This window comes from Chamaea fasciata, unplaced genomic scaffold (assembly GCF_029207755.1).
Source record: "Chamaea fasciata isolate MVZ Bird 193981 ecotype frontalis unplaced genomic scaffold, bChaFas1.0.hap1 SCAF_4, whole genome shotgun sequence".
Taxonomy (NCBI): Eukaryota; Metazoa; Chordata; class Aves; order Passeriformes; family Sylviidae; genus Chamaea; species Chamaea fasciata.
In genome coordinates, this window is record NW_027094089.1 from 16,742,006 (window position 1) to 16,759,644 (window position 17,639).

The 17,639-nt window shown below is 40.2% G+C and overlaps 1 protein-coding gene across 10 annotated transcripts in view; it reads left to right on the forward strand.

The window, feature by feature from the left end:
• Positions 1 to 749: 749 nt before the first annotated feature.
• CELF4 (CUGBP Elav-like family member 4) overlaps positions 750 to 17,639 on the forward strand; it is a 698,573-nt gene continuing 681,683 nt past the window's right edge. For 8 of the 10 annotated variants that reach the window (XM_066180886.1, XM_066180891.1, XM_066180887.1 and 5 more), the window contains exon 1: positions 751 to 1,418. In XM_066180886.1, coding sequence (XP_066036983.1) covers positions 1,139 to 1,418 — 280 coding nt within the window. In that variant the 5' untranslated portion in view covers positions 751 to 1,138. Of the gene's footprint in view, positions 1,419 to 17,639 lie in introns of all 10 variants that reach the window. The other 2 variants (XM_066180884.1, XM_066180885.1) reach the window with 1 other exon arrangement.

Below are 17,639 nucleotides of genomic sequence, written 5' to 3' on the forward strand. Positions count from 1 at the left end.
ATATCCTGATGACTTGAAAGTCGGGCAAGAAAACCTTACCTAATCAATCTCTTTCCAATATACACAAGCACATACACACACACAGCCCGTATAGGAGATAACTCCCGCACTGACTGTACATAAAATAAATATCGGCAGCACGAAAATTAACAACAGTCATTTCGATATTTTTCGTCTTTCTTCAAAACGCTACAATAATATAGTTTGTGCTGTCCTAGTTTGATGTCATCATCAGTAACATAATTTATATTAAAAAAATAAAAAAGAGCTTAAAGAGCATGCATTTTTTAGATGAAACATGAACAGATGTAGTAAAGAGAGCTTGTAACATCACAATCACAACAACAACAGCAAAAGCAACTTCTGAGCCGGGGGATTCATCCGTATCTGAACTGCTTTTTATTATCATTTGCGAAATTATAATTAGAGTAAATAATAAGTAAGAGGCATCATCATAACAGAAAGAAGTCAGAACACCTTGGGTTTGGTTTTTTCCCCCTCTCAAATAAAAAGGCAGGTTTCCCGATGATCACTGAAATTATAACGACAGCGATTGATCGGAGGGCTTGCAAAGGAAAAGGAAAAAAAAAAATCATCATCATTGGTCCTAAAAACGCAACCGTTCCCCTTTGCTCACTTGGCACAATAGAAATTGACTGACTCTCAAAGAGCCATGCGCCTAGTGCTATTTATAGCCAGGGGCTGTGTTGGAAGATACCATTAAGCCTCTGCCGGGCAGACAGACAGGGGGGTGGTTGAATGGGAGGAGGGGGTTTAGCCAGAGTAGAGGCAAAAGCAATCCCCCACCCCTAGCCTCCCTTCCCCGTACACACACACATCCACACACTCACACCCCACCCCCTAGTCTGGCTGGGAATTTGAACCGATCCAGCCTGTTTAAACGGAAAGGACACAGATCTTCAATGTAAAAAAAAAATCAGAACAGACCCAGAGAGAGAGAGAGAGAGAGACAGAGAGACAGAGAGGGAGGAGTGTGTGTGTGTGTGTGAGTGTGTGTGTGTGTGTGTGTGTGTGTGTGAAAGAGGGAGAGGGAGCGAGAGAGAGGGAGAGAGAGAGGGAGAGAGAGGGAGGGAGAAAGAAAAGAAGAGGGGGAAAAAAAGGAAAGAAGATTTTCTCTATGTATATAAAGATGGCCACGTTAGCAAACGGACAACCAGACAATACCAGCCTGAGTAGCAATCACAGCAACCCCAGCACCAACGGGCATATGAACGGATTAAACCATAGTCCCGGAAACCCATCCACCATCCCAATGAAGGACCACGATGCCATTAAGCTCTTTATTGGGCAGATCCCCCGTAACCTGGACGAGAAAGACCTCAAACCGCTCTTCGAGGAGTTCGGGAAGATCTATGAACTGACGGTGCTGAAGGACAGGTTCACTGGCATGCACAAAGGTGAGTTACCTCCTGAACTTTCCCGGGAGAGATCGGGAGAGAAAGGCAGGCTTCCTCTCTCTCCTTGGCTCTCTCTTTCTCTCTCTCTCTCTCTCTTTCCTTTCGATTTCATTTCATTTTATTTCATTTTTGGTTGGCCCGGGGGCGGAGGCGGCAGGCTGGGGGGCAGGGAAAGAAATAATAGACCCATCCTGGGAAGAGAAAGCAAGAGTCAGAGCAGGGAGTCAGCTCCGTTTGGCTTATTTATCAGTATTTTTTATTTCTTTCTCCGCTTTTTTGGGGGGTGAAAGGCAGCTCCCGGGAGCCCCGGGCGACCGGCGGCGCGGGCGCGGGGCCGGCGGCAGCTGTCCGCGGTGCTGAAGCCGGAGCGGGTGCTCTGTATTTACCTTCGGGAGCCGCTCTTCCTCAGCCCAGGGGTGTGTGTGTGTCCGTCTGTCTGTTCCTGCGTTTGCTGGCAACCCCCGATATTACAACTGTTCTGTATCTAGCACCGGCGGCTTTTTATTTTCTTTCTTTCTTTCTTTCTTTCTTTCTTTCTTTCTTTCTTTCTTTCTTTCTTTCTTTCTTTCTTTCTTTCTTTCTTTCTTTCTTTCTTTCTTTCTTTCTTTCTTTCTTTCTTTCTTTCTTTCTTTCTTTCTTTCTTTCTTTCTTTCTTTCTTTCTTTCTTTCTTTCTTTCTTTCTTTCTTTCTTTCTTTCTTTCTTTCTTTCTTTCTTTCTTTCTTTCTTTCTTTCTTTCCTTCCTTCCTTCCTTCCTTCCTTCCTTCTTTCTCTTCTTTCTCTTCTTTCTCTTCTTTCTTTCTCTTCTTTCTCTTCTTTCTCTTCTTTCTCTCTCTTCTTTTTTTTTTGGGGGGGGGAATTTTTTTTATTTTTGCTGCTGTCACATTTATAATTTGTAGTCCTCTACAAAGCAAGAAGTGGAGGAGAGTGAGTTACTCCAAGAGAAATATTTCATTTGGTTGTTTTCAACACGGGAACAGGGATATAAACAACAATAAAGAAGCCCATCGTAAGCGGGGCAGGGTTGTGTGCACAAAATCACAGTATGTGAGTGTGTGTGGGAGAAGGCAAGACAAAAAGGACAGGTGGCAGCTTAGTTCCAGAGGGAAGAAGTCCCTGGCCAGGCATATTCCAAGCACTACTTTAATGTGCCCAAAGTCCACGCCGGGAACTTTTTAGGTTTTCTCTAAAGGTAGTGGAGATGTACATCTCACACGATACCTCACTTGCTCTATCTCTGCCCGCTCATTTCCCTGCTCAGCTTAGGCTCTCCGGAGGTGCCTATCAGAATAGATGGTGCTCCGTTTTGGGGGTGGGGGAGGGTGTGTGTAGTGGGGGGGAGATGCTCAGATCCTCGGGTAGGAAAGTAGGACAAGTAGGACTCGCAGGGAGGAAGTTGAAGAAAATTTGCATGGTAGCCCCACTTAGGAGCAGGACAGAACCAGGAGTGATATGAGCCACCTTAGTAACTCAGATTCTGTATACAAGTGTTTATGTGTGTGTTTATTTTTTAAAAATAAAAGGGAAAAGAAAAAGATCAGGTCATAAGTGATTGGGGTGTGACTCCAGATTTAGTGCAGGAGGAGAAAGCCACGGGGAGAGTGGAAGTTGTATCTTTCACAGGACAGCTTCAGTACCAGCGTCTAGTTCAGCTTGGTGGACTCATGGCAGTGACAGTCACCGGTAATGGCATTACTGGCTTCTCAGCTTTCCAGATGCCTTGGCGAGTTGTAAATCTTGAACTTAACAACATGTTTAGCAGGCATCTCTTCCCCCTTCCCACTCACTCCCCTCCTTGCTTCCACTCTCAGGAAACGCAAATGAAAATATACCCTGACAGTGCAAAGTACCAGTTTTACACAGACTAGACAAAATGTTCAGGGCTCGGGGACTAGGGACTCAGTCTAAGTTGTAGGATATTTCTTCCATCCTTTCTTGCCGGTCACTTCAAACCTAGCTCTTTCAAACCTTGCTTTCTTTTCAGACTGTCTTCCTAGAAGCTACATCAAGGTCTGACTGGTGTCATTTAAGTGTGACATCTGTACTATAATAATTCTTAATAATACCAATAAAATAATAGTAATAAGTGCAGGGAAAGAAAAGTCCTGAGAGATTTTGTCTAATAGTGAGAGTAGACACTAAGCTCATCTGTGTGTGTGCATGTGTTTGCAAAAAATTATCTAAGGTTTCTGTAAAATAAAATAATAGCAGTAAATCCTACACTGAAGAGAATCCCTCAATATAGTGTAAAGGAAATCTTTGAGCTAACAATTCGATTTTGGTTGGTTTGTTGTTTGTTTTTTTTTTTTTTTTTTTTTTTTTTGGTAGTGGGAGGTTACGATGGCTTGTTGATGAGATTTTTATTCTTTTGTTATGTTTTATATTAAACCTGAGATTATTCATTCTGGGTGCTAACTTCAATTTCTATCTCAAAGATTTGAGTTCTCTCTTTCAGTTCAGTTTTCCTTTTACTGCATGCCTGTATTCACAGAGAAAACTCAGGAAGGGAGAGAGAGAGGGAGAGAGAGAGAGAGAGAGAGAGAGAGAGAGAGAGAGAGAGGAGAGAGGGATCATTTATCTTCCTTGGATGTGTTTAACACATATCCCTGAATTAAGCAAGATACTAACTTCATTTCCTTCATTTCTGTTGTAAAGCTGCAACCTAGGAAAAAAGCCAGGTGGGGAATCTTGTCACCTCATCAAATCAAATTGCATGAGTTCATCTCAAAATAAACAGTCCTTTTTAACCTGCTATAAGTTTTGGACTTTGAAAAGAAAATTTATGATGATGATTGTTATTTTGTGGGCTACGGTTTGAGAAAAGCTTCAATAGACACCGAGTTGCCAGCATTTCAGAGATCAGTTTTATTTAGTACATCCGAGAAGAGTTTGAACTCCTTTCTAGCGATGCCGCTGATTTATTAGCTAATCCTGATAAAAATGTGCCTCTGGCTACCTGGAAAAAAATTACTTTCTTGCCAGTAGTGATTAATTACTATTAAGTCAAAAAGCGTGATGGGGCTTTGAAGTATGAGGGTTGTGTTTTGCTTTTTTTACCATTATTTTACTCACTTTATTTCATTTTTAATCTATTTTTTCTCCCTTCCTTTCTCTAAATGCAGTCATGTGAAGCATTGTATTCACTCAGATATCCTTATTTTGGCTTTGCTTTGCAGGCGTAGGTGAAGAATTGCATAAAGATAGTCCAACTTGGCTCACAGGGGTAGGTTGGCAATACAAAACCCCAAGATGCTTTCCATAAGAGATGCATAATGCTTATACATTAATTGATCCATCACTCTCAGTTGATTTCATTCCTAATTCAGGGGATGAGGCTCTGGCAGTGGTACACCCTGAAGGGTTAATAGTAGGATGTAGTTTATTTAAGTGTGCGGAGAGCAAACCTTGGGTGTAGAGGGGGAGAAGGTGGGATTGTTCTAGGAGGAGGGAAGAGAGAGGAATTAGCTTAAAGTGAAAAAACAGCAACTGGAGTAGTTTCAGGTGTAAATCCATTGAAATGAGATCAAAGGGTGTGTATTCTTGAAAATATTACAAACACATCCTATTGCGGTGCCCTTGTATAGCAAGAGGAAATCAAAAATTAAGAATCTAAAGTGCATTACTATGCCCTCCTCCAAGAAAAACTATCACAAAAGGAGAGTGAAGTCCCAGGTTTTCTCACCAGCAGCTCTGGCTGATACCAGTACAGACACCAGGAAAGAGGCAGGGGATTATGATTCTCTTGCAGATAAGCAAAGAGAGAAAGGGTACAGGGGAAGCTGCATGTGGGAGCAGGTGGGAAAGGGTTGTCAGATCCCTGAGAAAATAAGCTTTCATGGCACGAGTGTAGCCGCTCTATATTTCCCCCATCCTCGCTTCTCTCCACACGGGGCAGGAACAGGCTCCTGCCCTGGTACTTTGCTGTAGGGTTAGAAAGAGGCTGTATGCTGGGACCCACGGGTAGAAATCTACCGGGGCTGAGCTGACCCACCCACATGCTCACACATACTCGCACACACATGCACTGAGTTAACTAATCACACTTCAACAATTTAGGAAAACATTAATTCATTACTTCCCCCTATCTTATCTAGCTGTGGAGTATGCTTAAATGCTGAGTTACTGGGAGATATAAAGGTTAGTGCTCTCAGGATAGCCATATTACAATGCATTATCTTTGAAGTCATTTAAGGCCAATTTAAGTGGTATTTAGTATAATATTTATGAATTAATGTAATCTAAATATAGGACTGTCCCCATAGGTTTAAACAGTCTTTTCTATTGAAGCTGGCTTGTACCCGAGGCCTGGGAAATGTTTTAATTTAAAACACACAGGTCTCCATATTATTCTATTTAGGAAGTCAGAAGAAATCAGCCTTCCACACTTAACTGAGATTTACTGAAACACATGCAGGCGAATGCACTTAAAGGGTGGAGATAGTGTGCACTGGGAAAGCAGGAATCTGCATAGACTTGAGACCAACAACACTGTTTCAACCTTTATTTAGGGGTGGAAAAAACACAAAAACCCTAAAACCTCTTTGAAACCCACTGCCGAAGTCCTGTGGTTGGGGTGTTTTTCCTACCTGACCCAAACCTCACTCTCTAAGCATTCAACGCAGGTAGAAAAATGCAGTATGAAAATAAGAGTTTAGTTCTTATACAGCATTACCTTCTTAAAAGTATAAATAATTCTGAAATTTAAAACACCTCTGGGGTAGGGAAACATAACTTCCATTCATTATATTCTGTTCTGTTTGATTACAAAGACAGATGATAGAAAAATTAAAATCCTGTTAAGTATAAGGATGTTTATGAAGGTTTTGGATATGTCAGAAATTCAAAGACTCAATGAAAATGAGCATTCAGTGAAGATGATGTGTATGTTTATTTGCAGAAATGTATAGTTTTGTGTGTGTATACATACAGAAAAAGAGATGTGTACACATTCATGTGTACAGCCTTTGGGAAATGGAAATTTTAGTTGAAAAGAAGCACAACACAATACAGGTGCTGAATAAACTCATCCGTAATTGAAACATAAGACTTGCCTGGCTGAAAGCAACACATACAGCATTTAGTATGGTAGTAAACCAAACAAGTTATAGAGAGGTAAACACACAAATAAACTGGAATAAAACAGAGGAGACTTAAGACTTAGGTCTAAAGAACAACCTCTTAAAACAGTCACAATACAATTGGGTAACTTGATGGAAGAGAGGAAAAAAACAACCCCATGTTCATTAAAATCTCTTGTATATATGAGTATCTATGTGTTTTGATAATGTCAAACAGATACCCAAGATTGGTCCATAAATTAGAAGGGCATATGTTAACTCTTTTTTTTCAGGGGGCTGGATGTGGATTCTGGTTTCTAAAATCAGCTGCAGCCAGTTATGATGCTGTTGTTACGGTTGTGTCAGCATTTCCAATACAAACTCTAATTTTCTGGGATCTCTTGCTTGCCTGTCAAGTTTTGCACTGAAAGCTGTTCTTCAGCTAGTCCCACTACCATGTGAACTAATCATCCTTACAAGATTGATTTGTTTAAAAGTTACATTATTGCAGTAAAAAAAAAGAAATTAAAGTTTGTGGGTCCACAGCTTTTGTGTCTTCTCTTACATTTCGCCAGGTCAGACTTACATTTCTTACACTTTTACAGATTATGATTGCTTCTGTCCCTCAATATCTACATACACTGATGCCTTTGGGCATTTTATAGAATGAAAAGCATACTTTTTCTTTTTTTCTTTAAAAAAAACCTAATTAGGAACAACCAAATTTCATAGTGTTTATTTGTCCCTACTAAGGTTTTTAATTAAGGGATGAATCAAAAACTTACTAATTTCTGCAAGAAACAATAGGAACAGGGGGCAACATAGTTTAGTTTTATGTCTTTTTTTCCAGTATCGAGTCAGAAGAGATCAGAAATTCCAGCACTGAAGTAGAGGGAAAAACTGACGATCCTTGTCACCTTGCTTGAGAACTGTGGTTCATCTGGTCCTGCATCCCGCATCTGCTAGTGGCCAGTGCCACTGGCAGGGCTTTCTTAAGCAGAGGATTCAAATTGTGTAGCATAATAAAAGCCAGGCAGCTGATGGCATAGTCTTTTGGAGGAGATTGTCAGAAAGCTCCTGGAAATTTTGTCTGGGTAGAGTGAGTGAGATTGCGAAAAATGTCTTGTGTTCAACTGAAAAGCGGATTGTACCTTTCAAGGAGGGCAGGCAGAGAACTCTCTGTTTGTGGTGGTCAAGAGCAAGGGATGGAAGGGTTCGAGTCATCAAGGAGGGTCTCCTCCAGCCTTTCGAGCTGGATGTATGCAGCCAAATTTTTCAGCAAGACATCAGGGTGTTTTTTTATCATGCATACCCTGTGTGCATGCATACCAGCCGCATTGACCGACAGACCATAACGACACTAAAGGAGCTGTTACTGTCCCTCCCGTCAATCAAGTGTGAACCGAGGCAGGTTTATGCGACAGGCAGTAATGGCTCCAGGGGAGAAAAAGTGGGGGAGATGATCCAGGTTGTTGGACCACTTACCTGCATTTAAAATAGAGAGAAAGCATCAGATGCCCAAAGACCCATGCAGACGTTGGCTATAGCCTCAAAGTAATATTCCAAAAAAGCAGGGGCTGCAGAGATCAACGTGATCTGTCCATCAAACCACTGTGTGGTTTCTGCCCCATAGGAGTTTGCACTAAGCAAGTGAGGTGTTAAGGAAACTAAGTTGAATCCTGACTTTAACAAATAGCTGGTGCTTCATTAATCCCTGCACCACTTTTACTTTGGGAGCAGAGGCCTGTTACCTGCTTGCTGGGCAGAATGCAGTGAGATTTCTGCTATCGCTTAGGTGGCTTCACATTTAGAAATCCTACTGCAGGTTTGCAGCTAGTATTTCATATTCCCTTTAAAATTCTGGATTATGGGTTTACATAGCAAACCTCAACACTTGCAGGTAATGCTACTAATTTTTGCACTTGCTGGCTTGTCCCTTAATTTAGATTTATTTCTGTAAGTGAAACTAAAACTAAAACTAAGCTAAAGAACTGACAAAAGCCTGATCTCTGCCACATTTCTGACTCACTTAAATGCTCCACCGATGCTTGTATGACTGTTTCTGGGGTTTGTCATGATGGACTAACCCTTATGCATTAAAATATGCTGCAGAAAAAGGGAAAAATATTAACCATGGCAAGTAAAAGTTATGGTTTTCTTCCACCATTTACTGAGCTGGGGTACATGTTACAAGGGTGTCTCTTTCCCTCTACCTCCCAGGAAGCCATTGTCACATTTTGGGGATCTCAGGATCTACTGAGTCACTTTGTCTGTGTTGTCTGTGTGGTCTGGAGTCAGGATGTCATCACAGAGATTGCATTTGTTTGCTTTTGTCACTGTGAGCCACAGCCTGAATGCACATGCAGGTGAATGCAGCTTTTAATGTGCATTCATTATATCCAACTGACATCCCCTTGAAGGAAGGGAGGGCTCATTATTGTCCCTCCTTAAAATAAAGATGGATGAGAGCTCTAAACCTCTCAAATAAAGTGCCTGACCATATGTAGTAGCTAAAAATAAATCATATACGACCATCTATTCCATGTAAATGAATGGCAAGACATATAGATATAGACATTGTGTTAAGTTTGTCAAGCAGAAGCAGCCAAAAATATTGATCAAGGAAAGGGGGAAAAATTGATAATGAACTGGACTCGAAGAAGACTTTAATTGACAGTGACTTCTGTGAACCAGCTTTGGACAGTATATGTAAACTGACCACGATGTAACTTTATTGCAATGCACTCTCCTGTAATTAATTGTCACCTTTGTTAAGACTGGCTACAGATCAAAGGTTTAAAGATACTTAACAGGTTCTTAGTAACAAACCCTTCAGATGCATTAGAAATATCCGACAGCTCAGCCAATGAGGCATGCAGATTTCGATCCACCTCACCCTTATCTGTTTATTTCTCCCTCCTTTGTTGAACATGGAAAGTCATTGTTTAACATTAACTATTTAATAGATTACTTCATTGGCAATTTTGATACCTCCAGGGATATATGGTTGTGGTGATGGGGACCTTCACTGTAAGGTCTTTCAAAGTATTTTGTCAACGGAAAGTTGTTTGTTGGTAGACCAAAATGTAGTGCAGACAGTTTGCAGTGCAGACTATTCTTACTCCTTTACATGGCTAAGGTGTTTAATTTCCTTATTTAAATCCAGAAAACATAAAAATAACATAAACCCCCCCAAAAATACAGAAAAAGTGTAGCTAAGAATGAACTTCTATGGGAAATCTGTGTATGCAGTGAGATAGAAGTGTGCCTGATATTTGTAAATCACACACATACAACTATTTATTTTATGTGCATGTTAATGAAAACATGCATTCAGTACAGACAGGATAATATAGATTTCTAAATAATTCCTTTCTAAAAGACAGTACAGACAGCATAGTCTTACGTGAAAGTTGCAGTTGACTAAAGAGAGTATTCCTAGAATTATATGCAGAATTTAATATGATACGTAACCATTTTCTTATTATACTATTTCAATGATACAGTCACACTTAATTAATTCATCTCTGGTATATTTGTACATTTTATCTGAGCCTCCAAAATATTTTAGAGGCTACCAGGCTGCCTTCCCATTGCACTCTGGACATGAAACTTCTTCAATCAGAATAAAAACAGAGCTTTGCAGAGTGAGTTGGTCTGATGAGATCTGACTGCATATTTGGTCTGTTTCTAATTCAAATGCCTGTGTATATACTACATAGGGACTGTGTATGCATGCATGTATCGAAAGGGCAGACTTACATTTGCACATAGTTTCTCTCCTTTCCAGTCCCTAAGGGTAGATTTACATCACATAATATGCATCACTCACTGCAAATGCACACAATATCTTTGTCGGACTCAATAGCTTCTCGCAGGTAGATGTATAAAGCAACATCAGCCTAATAATATCCTTATGAAACAGCGCTTCCTTCCTAGGATCGAGAGGGATGAAGGTTGTCAGAAGATCAAAAGATATATCACAGTGTGCTTGTAGAAATCCCCTGATTATGTTTCCTCTCTATAATGCTCTAATTCACTATTTGATCAATTGTAAAAGGGCCAATGCTTTAGGAGGAAAAAAAAAGTATTAGGTTACTAGATGCTTCAGGGTGAGGGAAAATCACACCTAAAATTATATGTAGCAATACCGTAATGAACTTGTCAATACTTCTTTAAGGAATCTGACAGCCTTATGCAAGAGATTCAGTTCTGTGTGCAAAGGTCACAATATAGGTATTGCTTATTAAGACTATCGATAGCATAGTTGACCAATCTAACCAGAGACTGTATAATGTACCTCCTGTTAACAGGTGGGGAGGACAACTATGAAGAATTTACAGACTTGCCCACATGTAATATTAATAATATTGATTGATTCTAATAATATAATAAGGTAAAAATGCACTTCTTTGAAATGGTGCATGGAGGAAGCAGGGGGACAGTGAGATACCTTTGCCGAGCAGATTGAATTGGTTTCCACCTCTCTGAAAGTTAACCTGGAGAAAATTCAGTTTTCTTGCCTAGGCTCCATTTCCTGCTCATTATTTCACCCAATGCAGACGGAAACCAGATTTGCTTTTCTCTAGGATCAGGTCTTGGCTCGACAGGTGCACAAAAGCCAGGGACCTGAGAAACTTCTTGCCGCGAGGAGCATTTTGATCAACAACTTCAGCCCCAGCCAAAATAGGATTAATCCTAGAGAGTTCTTTTTCAACATAGAATTGCAATGAAAGTGTTTCATGGGTTTGTTTTTTTTTCCCACAGCTTTATCAACATTTAAGGGATGAGTGGAAAAACATGCTTGAAATAACGCATGTTATTCACTCTGTAAAATCTATAATTGATAAGAAAGGACTTTGCAGAGCAGCTATAAACCTACCCCAAAGTCTGCTGAAGTCCAGAAAAAAACTCTACTTTGCCTGCAGCAGTGTTTGGATTGAGCCCGGAGTTACGGGCAGTTCTGCAAGATGCTGCTGGTTGAAGCAGGAGTAGCCGCTCACATGCAATGTGACTGACTTAAGGTTGTTACTCACCTAAACCCAGACACACAGCCCTGGCTCCATCCGAATTTCCTAACTACCGTCTCTGCAACAGTAGGCTGCCTTATCTAGGTAAGCTAGTTAACTCCTTCTGCTATACCATTCAGCTTCAACCATTCTCTTTCAAGTGTCCAAATGGTAGATTCAAGAAGGTTTGCATGTCATTATACCTTTTTTTTCAGTTTACAAGGCAAGTATTTTTTCTTTTGTGAGCACTTAATTGCTTTTAAATGCGATTTATTTGATCGTATACCATCTTCAATAATACATGGATGAGGATGCAATTTTTCACCCTCTTTTATAAAGATATATTGTTATTCAATTATGCATTTCTGTGAGATTTACTCTGTTTTGTTCATTCACAGGGAGCTTGGTTATTTTTTACTTTGCATTCCTTCTTCCTATCTTCTTTTTATTATTATTTATATGGATTTTTTTTTTTTTTTAGAAAAAAGAATCTCATTCAAGATACTGGCAATAAAAGAGAAAACTGGCAGTGCAAATGAGGAATGGGCAAGACAACCAACAAAAATCCTTTGGCAAAATTATTTAAAAGCATACCATTGCCTCATGTTTATTTGCAAGAGGGGTTATGACCAATTTTGATACCAAAAAAAAAAAAAAAAAAAAAAAAAAAGAAAAAAAAAAAGAGTATCTTAGAAATTATTTAACTCCAAGTTTAGGAATTGACAGAGAAGGGAAAAAAAGAAGCAAGTCAACCTGCATGAATACTGGCAGAAAAGGCACCTAAAGACCTTGCAGGAGGCACGGATGCCAGGGTGGTGCTAGTTTCTACATTCTGCTAGGGATTTGTAAAAGTTAACAGCAAATTAAACAAACAATTAAAAAAACAAGAAACACACACATTGCCACTCCTTCCAAATTATTTGTAGTGGCAAATACACCTCAGAGCTGCTCCATTTAAACTGCTGCTTGTGCCTGCAGCTTCATTCAAAGGCAGGGCATTATCTGGTGGGTGAGGGCGTGTGGTGAGGACGCCAAGGTTCTAATCACAGCGTGGATAATTACTCACCAACACTCTGTGATGGAGTCACTTAAGCTCGGTGCCTTCAGGCCTGAACTGAAACCTGTTGAATCAATGGAAAGATTCCTATTGGCTCTAGTGAGCTATCGATCTTTAATTTACCCAACTTCAATATTAGGCCAGCTGGATTTTTTTTTTTTTTTTTTTTTTTTTTAAATGAGGGAGAAGGTAATGGAATAAATTTGACATTTACTTTTTTCTGTGTAAAGGTTTTAGTATATCTCTGATGGTAAATGTATTACGTCAGAGCCCCTTTCAGCATAGATCTGAAAAATATGCTTTCAAAAAATACTCAGTGGAGGCATGGAAAATTAGCTTTGCTCATTTCACTTGTAAATGCATATTTGTCCCTGCTTTGCTAAGAAAGGGTCAATGGCAATTTTGCCAGTTTTCTTTATGTGAGTAGGATTCAGCCTTTGTAATTTCTCTGTCTACAGGAATGTCATCATTCACTGATTCAGAATCTTGATTTATTTTTTTTTCCTTCTTTTAGTGAATCACATACACACTCTTCATTGTTATGGCAACTGAGGGACCTGCAAAGCAAGGATGTGATGAAGGGCTACATCCCACCTTCTTTGAGGGCCTGATCCAAACCTTTGCAACACAGTTTGGATCAAGCCGAAGGTATCTGTCTTCACCTGGTCAGTAAAAAGAGCAAGTTCCCTCTAGACAAGTGTACTACTGCCCTCGGTACAGGCAGATGGAATTGGCAGTTGTTGCCCATTTGCCAAGCACTGACCCAACAGTTTCTGAAGTCAATAGTTAGACTCCGACTCAGCCTCATAAACAAAAGAGTGACACTGTGTGAATCCTCAAGCAGTGATGTGAATATCCCTGACTTTGGCAGAGCAAGGTAGTCCAGAAAGGAATTTTCATGGATGCTACCCAAGATATAGGTTGTGGGAAATAAACAACAGCCCAGAGTCCTTAGGTGTCCAGCCACAAAAGATTTAATTTTGTAATATTTTCATCAAAGAGGAGGATTTCAGGTGATTGCCTACAGCAAAGATCTGACAAACAAATGAATCAGGCTTCTCATGGTTTCTCTTTAATTATTTTAGCCGTAGTTTTGGTTTGTTCATCAGTAGCAATGTACATGGGATTCTTTTTTTTATTTGGGGTCTTTTTTGGTATTTCCATCCCATTTGTTCTTATGTGTTTTATGAAAAAAATGAAGGAGCTGGAGTGTGCATGTAGTTATGTGTGTGTATAGAGTTGATTATCTAACCCCTAGTCAATTTGAAATCATCACAGTGCACTCAAGTCAATGATATTCTGTCAAAGGTGGAGACGAAGCCTGCGTGCAGTTTGAGTGTGTGAACATGATGCTGTTTGATTGCCTGAAATCCAACTAAGTCTCAGTTTCAAAGGCCTGGGGGCAGCAGAGAAAGTATTTGTTTGTTTAAATATTTATATATTTACTCAGCTTTACTGACAGTGTTTGCAGATGGGGGGAAAAAAAGAAAAAAAATGAAGAAGGATTGTTGGGTTCTTGTTTGGAGAGGAACGTGTGTTGTATTAACCTCAATCTGTTCTCCCATACAACATATAGCTGCTTTGTGCTGTTCAATGGTCATTTGTTACTGACCGGCTCATTGAAAAAGGCCAGAGAGGTGCTGGTAGAATTAGATTTATGAGTTTATTCATAAAAGGATTTGCATAATACGTGTGTCATTCCCCTGTCTTTTCCTCTGCACCGATCCAGGGATAGGACTTCTGGCAGCAGCTTCTTAATTCAAAAAGAAATAGCTGAGCCATGAGCAAACCAGGTGACCCTGCTGTGACAAAAGATACAGGTCCGATTGCTGGGTGAGCAGATCACTTCCTCAGCTCAGGCCTCTATCCATGGCCTCTGCCTTTGCTGTTCAAGTGCAGCACCCAGGCTTTCACTCACTGGGATTGCATCCAAGACCAGTTCTTCATCCTGGCTTCCCAACCTTCTTTGTAGGTACAGGTGTGGGTGTGTGGACAACAGGCTTAGATCCACTCCCATATAATGCCCCTTTCCCTGGAGGTGCCACTCCAGGCTCACTGCCTATTCCCATTTGTCAGCTTACTGTGCTCATGAGTCATTTATTTTCCACAGCCAAGCTACAGATCATTTTCCCCAGCTCTTGCCAACGCTGTTCACACTCCTCTTCCCTTGGTTTAGCTCTGCACCGATGTTCTGCCCTCGCACTGTCCCTTGAAGAAAACACTTCACCAGTTCATGTCGTGAGTCACCACCTCAGACCATGCTAGCTCTCTCTCCTCTCTTTTATCATCTCCTTCCCTAGCAGGTTTGGGGAAATGGAAGCCATGCTGTCCATATTTTCAGAAAGCAAAACAGCCATGGGTAGTAGTAGAAAGACCTACACTCACAAAATATGCAGAAACGCATATACACAGACGCACTTCTGAACATAAACTACTAAGAGAGTAGACAGAAAAACATTATTATTCTTTTTCCCTTTTGGGGTTTGAAGCTCAATGTCCTCTTTCAAAGGTAAAAAAAAAAAAAAAAAAAAATGCAGTAAGCCTTTAATTTCACCAGGACAGTCGCACCTCTTTTTTTTCTTCTTTTTTTTTTTTTTTTTTCTTTTTTTTTTTTTTTTAACTTTGCTTGTTTCATTGAATCAACCACTGGTTTTTTATACCTGAACAAAGATCCTGCATATGTTTTCCTTCAAATTCTAAAAATTGTGATCTTATTCTTAACTATCCCTGGCAGTCCATTCTGGGACTACACTTCAGCTTCTTTCAAAAATATTTTTTCCTGCTGTTTTGAAACATAACTACCAGAACTGCATTTCTAGAACCCCTCTCTAGCAATACGAAATTAATGCAAGAAAGCAAAATAAGCATTTGCTGTGGTGTCGCATCAAAGTCCTCTTCATTCAGAGGTACGTAGGAAGGGATTAGGAGCCTACTTCTAGCCCAGTCCTCTTACTAACCTTCTGTATTCTAACTGATCCTGTTCCTAGACCTTGTTCTTCCTTAGTTTGCTATGTGTAAAGAGGAATTTATGATATTCAGCTTTGCAAAGTGCTTTGTGTGTATTTAAGGCAGATGTCATGCTGTAGCTTTAGTGGTGATGGTCTGAGGTTATAAATGAGACCACATTTGTAAGGAGAGGTAATATCTTTTATTAGCCCAGCTGATATAGCTGAGGAAAAAAAAATATAGACTTCCTTGTGTGCCTGAAAGCTTGTCTATTTTTTTCCAACTGTATCACTTAGTCTAATAAAAGATATTACCTCTTCCAGCAAGGCTTGTCTCATTTGAGGTGTAAAGCATGTAGGCTAGTAATTTAGGCCTGGTTTTTGTCTGTCTTGAGGGATTAGACTTTTCCTCACCTAGGTGGACAAGTGAAAAAGCACCCTGGGTTGGTGTCCCTGTCTCTCACTTTCTGTGACCAGCGGCGGTGGCCATCTCACAGGGATTGAGAGGTGCAGAGAAACTCTGACAGCCCCTGTTTTCTGATCCTGGAGATGTCCTTCCTTTTTTGCTGCTCTGCTCCCTTCCAAAGCACCACATGCCCTCTCCTCACCCCGCGATTTTGATTTATTTATAAAATTCCTGCATTTATGTGTGTGTGCGTATATGTGTGGGCAACCACACAAACATCCCCAAGCTGCCGAGCAAGCTGATGGGCATTTTCTAATATATTTAGCAAGTAATAATGCAAACCACAGGCAAAAAGTACGAGGAGAACAGGTAAAATGCTTAGGCTAGGAAAGACTTTGGAAGAAAGGGATTTTTTTTTCCACATCTATGAATAAATTGCAGCCCCCTCCATGTCTGGGAGAAGCATTTTGGTGGAGATTTTTTTCTTTTTGTTTGATTTTTTAAAGTATTGCTGAAAATATTGAGCAGCAGAAAAGAATCCAGAAGCATATAGCAGGTTCTCAGACACAGCAAAATCTGACTCGTACACATAAGGCAGCAGTAGTCAGAGGACAGCTATTACTTATGCTTGGCTTTACTACCAGAGAAAGCATCGGGTCATCTATTCAGATCAGGATAGTCAGCTATGCCAAAGGTTTAATCAAATATTAAACATGGTCATTAGACATGCAGGAGTTCTGTTCCTTTTCAAGAAAGCACTCTAAGAGAGGAAAGTTTTCTCCTGTCTCTCTCTGATGGAGACCTTCTGCAGCTGGAGGGATCCTTTTTTCAGACAGGGATCCACATGGGTGTATTTCTGCAGAAACAGGTGTGCATATGGGTCTCCAAATGTGTGTCCCTTACCCTGTCAAGTAGAGACAGAGTTGATTTTTCACAACAAATTCATATCTTTCTTCCTCAGATCATTTCCTGTATGCTGTTAAATATCCACCCTGTCCACTTCTCTGTCCATCTGTCCCTCTCCAAACATGTTTTCTCTTTTGCACTCCCTCTCATCATCTCTTCAACAGACTTAGAAAAGTACATGCTTGTAGATATGTGCATTTGCAAACCCATTCAGGTAAATGTGGGTATCTGGCTGCTTATTGATAAATAATACACTTACAAAGCCACATCTGCCTCCTTCTTCTGTACATTTGGGCTGTATTCACACCCTCCAACTCTTGTTTATTCTGATTGAGGACAGTCAAAGGTAGAACACTTTGCAAGGAGTTATGGTTTACAATGTTACCTCTCCATTCTATTATTCATTCTCTCTGATTTTTATCTAATCTCTCTGATTGTCCTGGTGCAGCTTAAGAGACAAAGTGAATTTTTATTACATCATCAATATTATCTCCAGCTAATCAGCATCTGTGTGCATTACCTTGCCCCCTTTGGATTTTCATGTGTGTCCATAAATAATAAGAATAAGGGCCGGTTTTTGTGTGAGTGCGTGTGTCTCTGTGTTGGCATCAGAAAGAGAGTCACAGCTGCACTTTTACATTTCAGCCAGCTTGTTTTAGCAACATTGGACCCAGCTTTCTTCAGATTGTCTTGACTATTACCCAGATTAATTTCCTGGTGCCTAATGCTTAAATCATGGAAAAAAATAAACTACATGAATCCATACACATCGTCATGCAGCAACTAAACTTTGCTGTTAATTGTATACATATTTCCATTGCATTACAGGCAACATGCCTAGGG